Source organism: Protomyctophum parallelum (genome assembly GCF_964188405.1).
Source record: "Protomyctophum parallelum genome assembly, chromosome: 7".
Lineage (NCBI taxonomy): Eukaryota > Metazoa > Chordata > Actinopteri > Myctophiformes > Myctophidae > Protomyctophum > Protomyctophum parallelum.
Window position 1 is genome coordinate 40,973,480 of NC_139705.1, and position 15,476 is coordinate 40,988,955.

The 15,476-nt window shown below is 40.4% G+C and overlaps 2 protein-coding genes across 2 annotated transcripts; both read right to left on the reverse strand.

Moving 5' to 3' along the window:
- Nucleotides 1-53: 53 nt before the first annotated feature.
- LOC310862101 (matrix metalloproteinase-19-like) lies at nt 54-9,443 on the reverse strand (the record flags this gene model as incomplete). The annotated part of the gene is made up of 10 exons (XM_083769838.1): nt 54-362; nt 461-588; nt 946-1,110; nt 1,677-1,775; nt 1,893-2,138; nt 2,529-2,741; nt 3,669-3,799; nt 4,322-4,410; nt 4,872-4,915; nt 9,374-9,443. The coding sequence occupies 10 exons, from the start codon at nt 9,441-9,443 to the stop codon at nt 132-134; spliced, it is 1,416 nt and encodes a 471-aa protein (XP_083625964.1). The 3' UTR covers nt 54-131.
- pym1 (PYM homolog 1, exon junction complex associated factor) lies at nt 7,863-11,297 on the reverse strand. The gene is made up of 3 exons (XM_083768977.1): nt 11,236-11,297; nt 10,451-10,544; nt 7,863-10,166 (listed from the first exon to the last, which is right to left on the reverse strand). Exons 1-3 carry the CDS (start codon nt 11,270-11,272, stop codon nt 9,644-9,646), a joined length of 654 nt encoding a protein of 217 aa, XP_083625103.1. The 5' UTR covers nt 11,273-11,297; the 3' UTR covers nt 7,863-9,643.
- Between the last annotated feature and the right edge of the window lie 4,179 nt (nt 11,298-15,476).

Sequence of the window (15,476 nt, forward strand, 5' to 3'; positions counted from 1 at the left end):
CTGCTAACTAATTTTGCCTTGCTTCCAGAACAACTTAAGTGAACAGTACAGTGGCTCCCTGTCCTCCTGTGTGACATAAATGGTTTAGGTTTTGACGTTAGAATCATGGGCCTGAAGCGGCCTCTAGTGGCCTAGTTATTACATTGCATCCAGTGTGTGAGAGGGGAGGCTTTCTCCACAGTTTGATGGTTTTTGTTTACGCGCCAGTACTGGCTACCTTTGAACATGTATATATGGCCATTTGTCCACGTGACCGCAGCATCTGGACTGCTGGGTATGCTACGGAATAGCTGCCCAGTGGGTTTCGGGTAGATGCTGAAGTCTGTTGGTCCAAGTTCATCCCACTGCCAGTACCCACTGCCCTGAAATAGGCACAGATGAAGTGAGTAAACGTCCCATTGCAAAAACAACAAATAGCACATAGGGTACGTTGAAAACAACTGCTATTTTCATGACATACTTTGATAAAGATCAAATTTTTGTTCTTGCTGGAGTATAGGGCTGCATCGACATTAGCAGGAATACTGGTCAGGAGTTTGGGGAAGCTGTAGTCTAGTTTGAAGTCTGTGTATCTCCACACCTTGTCTCCTGTCAAAGACACACACATGTCCTCTGTTCAACACACAGTTACAGTATGTGTTTAACTTTAACAGGGGACAATGCAATGCAGTAAACAATTATGTTTACTGCACTACATTGCAATCTTTATTGCAAAACCAGTCAAAGTATATTTTAATGTTAAAGAGTAATTGGTCACATGGCTATCAACTCATCTCAACTTTAGTTTATTGTCACATTGCATTGGGTGAATTGTTTTGTGCAATATTCCCCAAAAAGTGGCTTCCACTTAGAGTATTAAAGTAACAGTACTATCACAAAATAAAGTCTGTGGCAAGTCTGTGACATACAATAGCAGCAGATCAGAGTCAGAGTATATCAACGTACCTTTCAGGAAGTAGGATTTGCCTGTTCTCTGGGAATGAACGGCTGCATTGATGTTTCCAGGAAGATGTTTCCACAGAGCATTGATGGGAACAGGGCTGGTGGTGCCTCTGTCAGTCACTGTCCACACATGCTGACCACTGAAGACGTATGTCTTATGATGTGGACCTGTAGGGCAAAGAAATACCTCTTCAGACTCCACCTTAACCCCTAGAACTCACCCCCCTAGCATTCCTCATTCCCTTACCCCCTAGAACTCACCCCCCTAGCATTCCTCATTCCTTGTGTCACTGCTTGTTGTCCATATTTTGATAGATGCTAGATGTACTATGCATAATGCAGATGTATGTTGGATAGCTACTGAGACATAACCGTATAGACATGTTTGCCCACACTGTGCCACACATGTTAACCCATTTTGAGCGGGAACCCCTTTTGGTGGTTACATACATTATGTTATAATTTAGCTATTAAAAAATAGAAGATCTACAAGTTCATAGCGCGACACCGAGTGGCGCGCTATGAACTTGTAGGTCTGCTATTTCTTTTTATCGTTCAAATGTACCTCAAATCTTTGGTACAGAGTTTTTGGACAGATGATAGGTTTGATGCTCATTTGTACACATTATGAGGATTTCACTGCATAATAATGTCAGCAGTTGTCCAACGTTTGAGGACATTAAAATGGATGATTAATGCACGTCATTTTATTTGTGAGTTCAGGCTGACTGTACCAAGCATAATTGCATCCATAGTAGCCTTGCAGGGTACTGGGGGTCTGACAGCCACCGGTCGGCTTAGATTCCTGGATGGGGGAGTTTTTGCTGACTTTCCTAAAAGAGAGCAGACATAGAAAGGAGGGGAACGTTTCATGCAGATTAGCCTACATAGGCAGAGTATTACTTGAAACAGAAGAACTGTAGCCTTTATTACCATATTGTGATGTTTACCATATAAAGCCTGGATGCCTCGTATGTCATCTGGATGGAGCCTGAGGTTGGAACGGTATCCCATGTAAACGGGCGCCATCAGGGCGCCGTAGTACTGTGAGTGGCCCAGACCCAAAGCGTGGCCAATCTCATGGGCGGCTACGATTCTCAGGTTGGAGCCAAAGTCCCTCCCTTCTGTCCACAGTTCATCTTCATCAAAATGTACGATGCCGGACTGAGGGGACTCAGCGTGGGCCAGGACACGTCCTATAAGACAACACACCTCCTTTAAGACAACTATTATCACACAATCTATAAACTTTTTTTAAATCATCATCACATGTCCTAATCATAAAACAACTATCATCTCCCATCACAACACAGAAGCATTGAGATATTCTGTAGCGGTAGAATGCGTAATACTTACTTACAGTACTTTTACTAAAGTGCTGTAGTCAGTACAATGTAATATTTTTACTATTTATTTGAGAGTAATAGTTGCTATAGTGACAGATTTTGATGAATACAAATTACAAATCAACTACCGTAATAAATTATGATAGATGTTTGATCCCCACCGTATAGTAAATGTCATTAAAATGATTTCTATCTTTAACCAGCTGCAACATTGATGATCAACAACAACAAAGCTCCTACCTTGCCCATCAAAAGGCACAGGACATGTTTTATCTTTTCTGTGAAAGGAGATTTTGATGTCTGCCATTCCCCGATGCACCTCCTGGAACCTGAGTGGCGACACGTCACTCCAGTACCTAAAAGCAGTTAGGATGGCCAGGCGGGTCTTTGCCTGTCCCAAATCAGGTGTGTAATTGTAGATGCGGAAGGTCAGCATCTTCTTACGCCAGTGGCCTGTTAAATCGTGTCACATAAAATCTCAATATGGTGCGTGCAACGTTTGTACCTACGGTGAAGAGCTCTGTATCCATGTATCACAAACCAATAGTTATAGAAACGTATTTTAAGCCATATTTTTGAAAATAGACGATCTACAAGCTCACAATGAGTCAGATTGATAATAACAAACCTTGAAACTCTTATATATATATATATATATATATATATATATATATATATATAATATAATATAATATATATATTTCTATCTTTAACCAGCTGCGCCGCAAAATACACGTGCACGTGCCTCGTTCACACGCATTTTTGCGCATTTTTGCGCAGAAAAGTGTCTTACTTTCCCTCTCCACACGCATGAACAAACTGACACAGGTAATTTACCAGGATAAGGCGCCGATACTGTTATACAGCATATTTATTAGGCCTAGTAATTTGATTAAAATTCATCTTTATTTCCCCCCTCCTGTCTGAGGTGGGGCTGTGCCTGGGGGGAAGGGGTGCTCCAGCACCGCTCAGCTATGTACCGAATATTCGGCCACAGAAATCTTTCGGCAGAAAATGTCTAAAAATGCATTTTCAGCCTATTCGGTTTCGGCCCCAATAGGCCGAAAAAATATCACAGAATAGTGTATGCAATTAATGCATTAAAAAAAGTGCTGAATAAATGTATTATGGACGCATAATAGTGATTATTATTTAAGTTAAGTTTTGCCATAATTATGTATTTTGCCATAATCAGGTAGCTTTAAGGTACGGCCATGACACCAATGGTAGGAAAAATATATATTCGGATATTCGGTGTTCGGTTTCCTATATTCGGTATTCGTTTCAGCCAGGAATTTCCCTTTCGGTGCATCCCTAATATATATATAAAGGGTTTAAGTGATTCATTAAAAACACAATGTGCTTTGTGTAAATACCCACCCATCATACTATATCTGAGGGATTTGTTGTTGAAAGAGTCCTCAATACCACAGCGAGGCTTTCTCATCACTGTCAGAGTGGCTTCATTCAGCGTTCCTGATATGGGAAGGTCATTGACTTTCTGAAGGATTCTGAGAGATTTAGAAGAAGGATGTTTAGATATAGTGTTGATCAAATCAAATATGACAATTAATTCTGGCATCATGATGTGCCAAAACATAATAAACCTTGTATGTCCAAAACTATTACTTCAGGGGATGGAAGTGGAATGAATGATTTCAGAAATGGTGAAAATATCTGATCTATAAGCTCACAAGCTTGTGTAGATCATCTACACTCTTGTATGACAAAGTATGACAAAGTAGGCCATTAATGACAAAAAAAAAGAAGAAAAAAAAAGGTTTCTGCCTGACATACATTGTACTATGACAAATAGGCCTATGAAAATAGCGAATTTACAAGCTAGAAGCACATTGTGTCATTTTTTCGGAACATTTTGGCCTACAATGACATGCCCAAAATCATCAGCTTGTCAGATTGTTAGAACATAACATAAGCTAGATAAAGGATGAACATCATAATAACAAGACAGTCTTATACCAGTAACAGTGAATAATAGAAAGGTAGTAAAATATAGTAGATAGTTATAATACCTCAGGGCTGCTTCTATGTCCTCACGGGGAACCTTTTGGTTTTTAGAGTCCAGTGGAATATGTAGGTAGCCATAACTTCTCAAATAGACCTACGGGGAATATTTAAAAGTCATGATGTTTGTAAATGTATAAAGCTATTTTACTGATCACTAATTAATGACAGCTTCCTGTTAAACAATTTTGCTAGCCAATCTATAGAAACCAATGCTTTTAAATTTTCCCTTTTTTTCTCCAAAGAATACCCAATTTAAGAAACATCTTGCTTCCAAAAACAATGTGACTCAATTGACTCGCAATATCATTGTTAACCAATGCAATGATAAGCCATTTTTCAAAGGTCTTCATAAATCCCCTCCACTCACTGTATAGTAGATGGAATTTATGGAACTCTCTAGGTGCTGAACTAAATGATCCATAATATCTTTATTTGACCATGGTTTTTGTGGTAATTATTACACCACTGCAGGTCAGTCCAGTGAATTAAGCAAACCAGATTTCAGTATCATAATATTTTTTTGTTCAGTTGTTGTGAGGAAAAGCGTTTTCTTACCAAAGCTTCTGTGATTTCTTCTCTGCTCAAGGCAGCAGATGGTGCTGTTGTCGCCAATACAAGAAGCATCACATATTTAATTTTATATTCCATTCGGGGATGCTGATATCTTTCCATTATTGATAAGATAAGTATTTGTCTCAGTTAAACACACACTGAGAGGTCTGTCTAATCGTGGGTCATCCAACCAGGTCCATGTTCTCCACATTAGTTCCTACAGTACATGTCCTCATCCAGTTCTTATACCATCAGCTATAGCACAGTCGTAAACCACACAATAGAACCAGAAGGAATGCATTGTACTCTACAGTTGCATGAGACCAGAACATAATTTAGACTGTCGGGAGAGGAACGCCTTCTGTGCACTGACTAACATTCAGAATTATACCTCTTGGGGATAACCAATTTTAAGAAGTGTTGCTGTTTAGTTCTTTTCATCAAAGACTTCAAAGTTCAAATACATGGTCTCCTCCACATTTCATGTAATAGTGAACTACTTAGAATAAATATAACCACTTGAACCCAAAAATGTCTGGGTTTCCGAGGCTATATTTGAACCCTAGCATACCTATACTCTTGGGTGAACATTTGGCTAAATTAGAAAATAGCTAATCGGCTATTTTCTGCGAATACGTTTGGTGTAGCAGAGGGTTGTCACAGAGCAGCCTCTTAAGACACATTTCCCCATATCCTTAAGTTGATCAGTACATATTGAAATGTATGTTATGTAATGTTTGTACAGGATTGCTGTTATGGGGGGAGTGCCATGGCCTGTTGAAGCCTATGTAGTTGGGGGACTCCCTCTTTCATTGGTATGCTTAAACTTGAACCTATAGCCTCAGAATAGACTATGCCTAACCCTAACCTAAACTAAGCATAGTGTTGTCTGCCATGCGGAGAGGTTGACAGTTGACAATTTACCTCCCATTCATTTAAATTGTTTGTTTTTTTGCGTTTTCTCCACTTTTTGTTGACACATTTTCCTCCTAGCTTGCCTCAATTTCTTTGTTTTTATACTTACACCTATCTACACTCCTATCCACCACTAACACTTTGCGACAAGGGCAAAAAGACTGGGACCCCTGTCAACAAAGTGGTTCATTGTATAGGTTTTGTATTTATTGTTTCTCAATAGTTGTCTGTTAACACAGTGAGGACTCTTGTTTGTCAAATATCCCCAAAACATATTTCTCAATGAAAATATTTATAACCTTGAGTATGAATTTATGGTTATTGCAAGTATTCCTTGAGAAAAACAACTTGCCACACTTCCTCTAAGACTAGAGTAAATTACAGTGTGTATGGACTATGATCTTGTTCATGAAAAACAATGTAACCATTGCTACAAATTGTTTGTCTCCTGCATGTGGGCAGAAAGGCCCCTCCTATGTTCTGTCAGTCATGCAGATGTTGTGTATCTAACCGCATCTAAAACAAACCTGAATACTCTTAATACTGTATATAACAAACTGTGCAGATTCATCTTAGGTTGCCCTTTTACAACTCACCATTGTATCATGTATGAAAATCTTCAGTTGCCCTCTCTTACTGTAAGAAGACAGTGTCACTGGATTCAGTTTATTTTTAAATGTATACACCTCAATTATCCTCAATATCTCAAACAGTTTCTAGGACCACCCACCACCAATTACCAACTGAGGCATTCCATTCAACCTTATTTTTCTGTTCCCATAGTCTCCAATACATTAGGTAAAAATGCATTTATGTTTAAAGCTCCCTCTGACTGGAGCAACTTACCAACCAATATTCGATCCATTTCATCTTTCAATATATTCAAAAGTGCGCTGTCTTCTTACCTTACGATCTCCTGCACATGCCCATGATGCCATGATGACTATTGCTCTTCAACTTATTTATTCAATTTATTTATACACTATATACTTCACTTAGCGTATTTATAGTTACTCGCAATGAATATATAAACAGTGTATATGTGTTTCACGTGGATATGTATGCTCTGGATATGTACATATGTGTTTAATCAACTGTACTCTAATGCTGACCAACGGAAGTGACAGTTATATGACAGAACAAATGATCCATCTCTTTGCTATTATGCTTGCTTATTGTAATACCCTGTTTTTTGTATTTGTTTGTTTTGTTTTGTGTTTTAGTTTTTTTTTCCTCCTTTTTGTGTATTGTATTGTATTGATTGTAGTTAGGACCCTCTCGAAAACGAGATACTGTATCTCAATGGGGTATTCCTAAATAAAGAAATTTCAAACAAACAGTCAGTGTATTGCGTGTAAACCTGCCTATGTAATGTCAGTTTATATTGCGTGTAAAATTGAGACGACAGACAGGAAGGAAGAGACTCTTCCATTTGTGTGAACTCAAAATGTTTATACAATACAGATTATATGACCCATAATTGTACTTCATTGACGAGTCAGCTATAGGTTATAGGGGTCTACTACTAGGGAACTATTTTCCCCCTCTACACAAAATTACTTCACCGAAAGTAGCTGACTTACAACTTCACAATGCGTAGCATTGTGAGCTTGTCAATCTATTTTCACTGAATGTTTGCTCTAGTATAGGACTTGTGGTTAAGCCTGATGTATACAATGTGCTGTGCAGTGGTGCCTTGAGATAGTATAGCAGATACTGTATACTAGCTCAAGCTTGTAGATCAGGTATTTTTGTGAGAAACTAAGTATATGAGGCATTTGTGTTGGAACAATTAATGCTACAGATATGGCATTCTAGACATTCTTGTGTGGCAAGTCTGGCAACAGTTTACAATCCCCACCCAACCATCACAGAGAAATAATTTAGTTTGTTGATCAGTAAGGCAGAACTTGACTGTCCTGCAGAGCCGACTTTAAACCCTGTCAAAACAGATGTTCTGCCCTGACCTCCAGTATATACAGTATACAGGGAGTATACTGTATAATGCAGTTTCACACTGATCGTTTCACCACAAGCACTATTTCAATAGCAAATGAATTGAGCCAGTTGGGGAGAAAGTGCTGGAAAAGAAAAAAGTTTAATTACAATTACAGTGACCTCAACCTGAGTATGCCAATATTTTATGGTAAGTGCCATAATTCTGGTAAATTATAATTAATTTCTGGTACATTCTTCAGCTTAGGACCACGCAGGGAAGGGATAATGGTCTATTCATTCTGTTAATCATTCAAAGGGTTTGAAGGTGAAGAGATGTTTTAGTATGTATGCATGCAAGCATATGCACCTTTCATTTATGGCTGCAACTAACAAATATTTTCAAGATAATTTAATAATTTACATATTTATTTTCTCCAATTAATGTAATTGATTACTTTAGACCATAAACTGACATTGAAGGTAATAAAGTACAAAAGTATGGTATGTTACATCACAAGTCTTCAAATCCCAAAAAGAAAAATGAAATTGCTTAATACTGTTTACCCAGAAGTAAAAAAGACAAACCCTAACATTTCATGTCCTAATGTGGAAGGAACATATTCAGTTATAAATAGCACATATTGAAATTGTTTACATGACACAACGAAACCCATCATTTAATGACTAGAATTGTGTTTTATTAATTTCGTGTCCTTCGAGTAACCAATTCGTCATTTTACCCCTACTTGACCATCCATGAAAAAGTCTTTCATTTTTATTATGCCACAGCCACTAGAATTTACCTCAGTTTGAATTTATCCATTTGTATCCCATTTGTGACCGATAAATAAAATGATCACCAGCCACATTGGCCAGCTGCCATGCTCGACAATATTATAATTATTAATAGCTACAATTAATTATTAGGCTATATTTGGATGGAGGTCACTCACATAAACAAACAAACATCACGTTTGTTTGTCTGTCTGTCTGAGTTAAATTATAAATATTAATAAAATGTCGGTCATGTTGGCCGGCTAGCTGAAACCCTGGTATAAATGTAACCAAATGGACATTCAATTTGGTTACATTTGAAGAGTTAAATGAGGAGTTTACTGTGTTGATCATTGTAAAAAGCATGTAGGTCAACTACATTTGTGAGAAATCCTGTTTTGTCAGTTACAGTACATCAGAAATGAACAGGCGACGTTGTGGAACAGTGTCATCAGTAACAGCGGGTATTTGTCACAACAAAAGTTCACTCTAGGTGCAATTCAAATAATCTTTCCAATAGGTGGACATTAGGGCTGGGCAGCTAATACTATAAAACAGGACAATGTGATTAAAACCAGGGCAGGGAATATCTAGTCTAATATCATCGATGATATCGATAAAAGATAATATCAATATATTGTCCAGCCAAATGAGAATGACTGACAGATCCTCTTTCAACCAACAAATTCAAAACAGCCGCATTGATACAATATTATCAGTTTGTCGGGTGGAATTAATATTCCTTTCTTTTCGTTTTTTTAAAGGTTCAAATAAGCAATACAATAAGAAGTGGATTTAAAATAAACCGTAACTATGGATGAATAACAAGGAGTTTGTGGCCAATCCAAACAAATGAGCAGGACTCCTAAAGCTCTCACCTGCCTGGAGGATCATGCCAACGGGTTGCCAGGTCTTTGTCAACCACTGCTGGAGAAAACAGCAGTTCATTATAACGCTTTAAGTGCACTCTCAAGAGTTACAAATGGATACATTAGCACAGAGGATTTTACTGTGTAGTAGTGTGTTCAGGGTTCATGTTGAGTAGCGGGGACAAGATACAGACACCACATGTTCCAAAAGACGGCAAGATCTCAAAGTCTGTTTTTATTCTGTGTTTTTTAGTTAATGTTTTCAACCGTTTGTCCATTTCAAGATTCCGCCTCCAGCTCCCTCAGTTCCTCCAGTAAGTCGTCGGCACGCCCCAACTTTTCCAACTGATCCTTGGTCGGCTGCTTGATTTCCCCAGAGTCCATTTTCTGCTGTAGCTCCTCCACTTGTCGCACCTTCTTTTTGAGGTTTTTTATCTTCTTGGCCTTTTCAGTGGCATCGGGCGGCGTGGGATCGGTGCGGGCGGGTGTCCTGGCGACGACAGGCTGCGCTGCTGTGGTCTGCGAAGAATCGTCACCCTCTGAAATCGATGCATTCTCGACTGCATCTCTCAGCGACTCCACAGCGTCGGCGTCGCTCCCCTCCTGACCACCGCTGCTGCTGCCCTGCTGCTTTCGTTTCTCCTTGCGTTTCATGTTGCGTTTGGCCGTCTTGGACAGTCCTGCCGTATCGCCACCATCGCCGCAGCCAGGGATCTTCTTGGACTGCTCGGCGTCGTCTGGGCTCATGCCCGGCGGGAGGTCTGGCTTGCTCTTGAAAAACTTCACAAACTTGTTCTCGTATCTAAAAAAGGAGACGCACAGAGGAAGCTGGGTTAGCTAGTTAGTGCTGACTGCGCGGATTCTGGAGAACCACTCGAATCCAATCGATATCTCACTCGACACTGCACTTCAGTGGCTCATCCTCTACATTAATGAGGTTTTTTTTTTTGGTAAAAAAAAGTGACATTGATGATTCTATGAACTATATTCTAGTTCATTTCAGTTAATTTTGGTTCTGGCAGCCAAATTCTCTGTGTAGTCAGCCCCGTACAGTACGTACATGAAAAATGTAATAATTGAACTTACACAGGGACCTCTTCCTGAGGGGTGTAACCGTCCTTCACCTTCCGCGGTTTCCTCCAGGTTCCATCCGGACGCTGCGTGGCAGCTATGTATTTTCCTGCAAAGAAAGATATGACAAATATTTACCTGGACACACGTGTTCAACAGAACAATATTGTTGTACTGTAGGAGTCTATTCAGTGTTCATATGCAGTGCATGAAATAAACCTTTTCATCATTCGTGTAGTGAAAGACTACAGATTAGGATACAGTAGCAATAATATAGATAGAATGTACACAGACTACAGGCCTTCAGACAGAGAGAGAGGGGGGGGGGATGTATGTATAAATTAGCAATAGAGGGTACAGTTAAGGGTTGCGCACCTCCCATGGGTTATGGCGTGCAGCAAAACAATGAAAATATACATACATATAAATGGGAAATGGACGAATTCAATAGAATTGTAATAATGACATATGCTATCTCTTTCAGCGGTCAGGTCAGGTATGCTTGTATAACTAGTATAGTAATTTAATATGCAGAGAAATAAAGTATGATTATAGAGGACTTTTAAAGTTTAAGCCACTGTCTCACTAAAGATGATGCTAACATTAGCTAACGTTTAGCAGCGTAGCATGTCATTCCACACTGCACACTGTACTGTCTGTTATTAACGTTGTAGTCACATATTGCACAATAATCCAAAATGTGGCTGCAAACTAATAGTTAAATGTGACGTTTCCGAAACAGAACCTTTGATCATCAACAACAACATTCAATATAAACAAAGCGGCGGCAGAATTCTTACCCTCACCAGATTCATCTTGAACATAGGGAGTCGCCATTTTGGTTGAACGTGCTGCTACTGCAGCTGCTCCTCCACACAGTCAGGACCACTGGGTTTGGAATATGAAGATGCCAAGGATGCGACAGTGATGTCCCATAGAGTTGCACAATTTTTTCAGCTCGAGAAATATTTTGGATTATGAATTAATTATCTAAAGCCCTATTGAAAATTCCATCATGCTTTAAGTAGCATGTGACGTGTTAGCTCTGGCCCATAGCCAATGCTTCTATATGATTCTGCTCAGAATCATAGAAGCATTATTTTGATTGATTGATTGAAATATTTATTAACAGTTTGCAGAATTTACAGTACATTTCAAGCACAAACTCAATACAAAGACTGTTAACTGTGAGTGGACGACCCAATTAAGCATTACACTTGTTTACAACAGGGTCCACATTGTTCAATTCATCAAAACATTTAGAGACATACAAATAGACATTTCTATGTAGCTAAAGAACAGAACAGGAATTCATCATATAGGAAGCAAAAAGGGAAAAGATACATATACAGTGAGGGGAAAGGGGGGGGGGGGCGGGGTGGGGGGGGATTCAGATCTTACAGAGGCCAGTTTCGAATTGCAGCCATCCGTAGGTGCCCTTTGAGAGCGGTTTTGAAGGAGTCAAGGGATTCACATGTCTTAATGACTGTTGGTAGGGCGTTCCACATTTTGGTGGCATAGGAGCGAAAAGAATTTAGTCCCTTGTTTGTGCCGAATCTGGGTTGTACATGGTTTGTTGCACTCCCTCTGGTGTTGTGGGTGTGGACTTCGTTTACATTAAGGAAGTATTTAGACAGGTACATGGGTATCTTGGTGGTGTAACGAATCTTGTGGACCAGACCCATTGCAAGATGCTGTACTCTGTCGTTGACCCTAAGCCATCCCAGCCTGTCAAAGTGGGCAGGGGTGAGGTGGGTTCGGGGGGTGAGGCCAAGTATAGGAGCCTGACCAGTTTGTTTTGGGAGGTCTGGAGCCTTGTTTTAAGGGCCTTTGAGGTGCTGTGGTACCAAGAGGTGGATGCATAGTCAAAGAAACCTTGTACGAGGGCTCCTGTTAAGGTCTTCAAGGTGTTTTTGCTGACCAGTGAGGAGATCCTGTAAAGGAATCTTGTTCTTTGATTGACTTTTTTGATTACGTTGGTGGCCATTTTATCACCGGAAAGATTGGCCTCCAGGATGGAACCTAGGTAGGTAATTTGATCTTTTCGTGTGATAACATTGTCACCCACTCTAACCAAAAAGCCATCTGCCTTGCTGAGATTACTATTTGATCCGAAGAGAATGGATTCAGTTTTTCCCAGGTGTAAGGATAGTTTGTTATTAGCTATGGACCAGAGCTAGTGACGTGTCAAACTAGGTTTCCATGATGCTGAATCCCTTCCAGGCATTAGTTTTGCACAAAAACACTCCTTTCTTTATCCATTCATTGCAGTTGAGACGAATAACAGTCTTAAATCCACACTGATTATCCATCCATCCATCCATCCATCCATAATGTATAAATTATAGATAAGGGTTCAGGACAGATAGGCCTTTTCGGGAGGGGTCAGAAGAAAATTATGGACTTAGACTGTTATTCGTCTCTTGCTTCTACGAAGCGCAGGCCAAAGCAAGAGACAGGATTCAGTAGCAGTGTATGATTGCGGCCTTATGCCCCAACCGGGACGAAGAGGATACAGTAAGTAAGTAACTATACTACTACTACTAATAATAATAATAATTATTATTATTATATTAATTATTATTATTATTATTATTATTATTAATAATAATAATAATAATAATAATAATAATAATAATAATAATAATTGTTGTTATTATTATTATTATTATAACCCACTTCTGGGGTATTTGTTTGTCACAGTACATTTGCACATCCTTCCTTATATTAAAATTGCCTAATGGGTGGTGCAGTCGATGGGTCACCCGACAGTCAAATGCACATTGGCCCCTCCGTCAGCAGACTCAGCACTGATATCAGACACAACAGATCTGTCACAGCGGCCCTTGGGGGCCCCCACGTCAAATGCATACATTGCATGGATGCACCTGGGACGTATCCTCAGTGATGTATCCTGAGGTCAACAGGGTTTCGGGTCTACCAACATCATACCCCCTCACTCAGGTGACCCAGCCGGGGTTGATCAAATCCCGACTTACGTCCCAGTAGCTACCCTCGATCAGTCCATCAGGGAATGAGCAAGGCCACACAATCTGTTGCTCCGGAACTACTCTGCCGGGACTGGGAGAACCAAATTCTGGCGCGTGGAAGGACTAGATTCTCTGGGTTACCTGTCCGGGCCCCTCCTACGTCTCACCAGGTCCACTCCTGCTCTCACCAGGCCCAGGACCTGTGTGTTGCACCAGACTCCAAGCACCAGGCACTTCATTCAGGAGTGGTGGATTATAATGGCCCTCATAAAGGCCTCACCGAGGTTTGTTGGGCTTCCTCCTCACGGAGGACACAGGCTGGGGGGCTAACCCATACTGCTCACCCGGGTGCCGTCTACATTCCGGCTGTCACCCGTCTCTCCGGTGGTCACCAGACTATACCTGGTTGTCACATAGTCTATTCCCATGAGTCACTATAAATAGAATAACTATAACTAAAAAATACATCACATGGATGCACCTGGGAAGTATCCTCAGTGATGTATCCGTCAACGGGGTTTCGGGTCTACCAACATCATACCCCTCACTCAGGCGACCCAGCCGGGGTTGATCAAATCCTGACTTACTGAGTGAGCAAGGCCACACAATCTGTTGCTCCGGAACTACTCTGCCGGGACTGGGAGTGCCGGGACCGGGACTAGGGCTAGGCTCTCTGGGTTGACTCCTGTCCCGGCCCCTCCTACCAGGACCCAGGTATAGGCTATGCCAAAATTGTCCTCTGCATTGAACCCATACTAACTATATGAGCCCTTATCCGTCTTGCTCAGTACATGGGACGGGGGTGAACCAAACTGGGGACAATCTGTTTCCTTTTCCCAGGTGTCATCGCTCTCTGTTCATTTTGCTATGGCCAGATTGACCACTGCATTTTTCAAAACTTTCAAAAAAATAAGATATATTTTTTGGAGATGAAATTTCTGAAATGTATCAGGTGGTAGTTTCCAGAGTTATAGGCCTAAGGTAGTTTCAACCAGGCAAGAGGCAAACTAAAGCCTGGCTGAAACTACAAGAGGCTACTGACACTTCCTGGTTAATTGTGACGTCATTGACTTAACCTTGGTATGTATATTGTAGCCAGTTGGTGACGTCGTTCTTCAGCCCTAAATTGATTTTCCACCCTCCATCATGTACAGTAGATTCGGGGCACACAGTTCAGTGTTTATTGAAAAGCTTCGTTTATCTTCACGCAAACATTGTGTCAACTGTCATGGCAACATGATGACGAATATGCAGAATAATCATGCGAGTTTAGAAACGTTACATTCATAAAGTCGATGACAAATGATGAGCAGTTGTGTGTAGTGTACCATCATGTACCATAGTAGTGTGTACATCGCCGCCGGGCTGCCGCGGGCAGCAAAACATGCGCACCTACATTGATTCCTTGAGTTGGACCTCGGAAATGACGACGTGGATTTGGGTTGCCAGGTTCACATTTCTCACCGGTGTTTTGATTTCCTTTTTTTGTGTGCAAACAATTTTAAAATCTTCTCCATACAACTTACTTAAGTTGCCATCAATGATTGCCATGTATGTGTATAAAATATAATAATTACATAATATTGCTAGCCTACACTACATTGAAATTATATCAACCAATTCTACACAAGTTGATCGGGTTAATCAACCAAAACGACTTTATTTCTTCAATGACATACGGTAAACTGTCATTGTCGCCATACATAAAGAAAATAATCTGATTCTCCATCGAAAAGGTCAGTTTTTCACACACACACACACACACACACACACACACACACACACACACACACACACACACACACACACACACACACACACACACACACACACACACACACACACACACACACACACACACACACACACACACACTCACTCACTCACTCACTCACTCACTCACTCACTCACTTTCTCTCTGATCTCTCTTTCTCTGATTAAATTAAATTTCAATTCAAAGGAGCTTCATTGGCATGAGACAACATATGTTTACATTGCCAAAGCAAACGTGGAACAAAACAATCAAGATGCAACAATGTATGTACAAATAA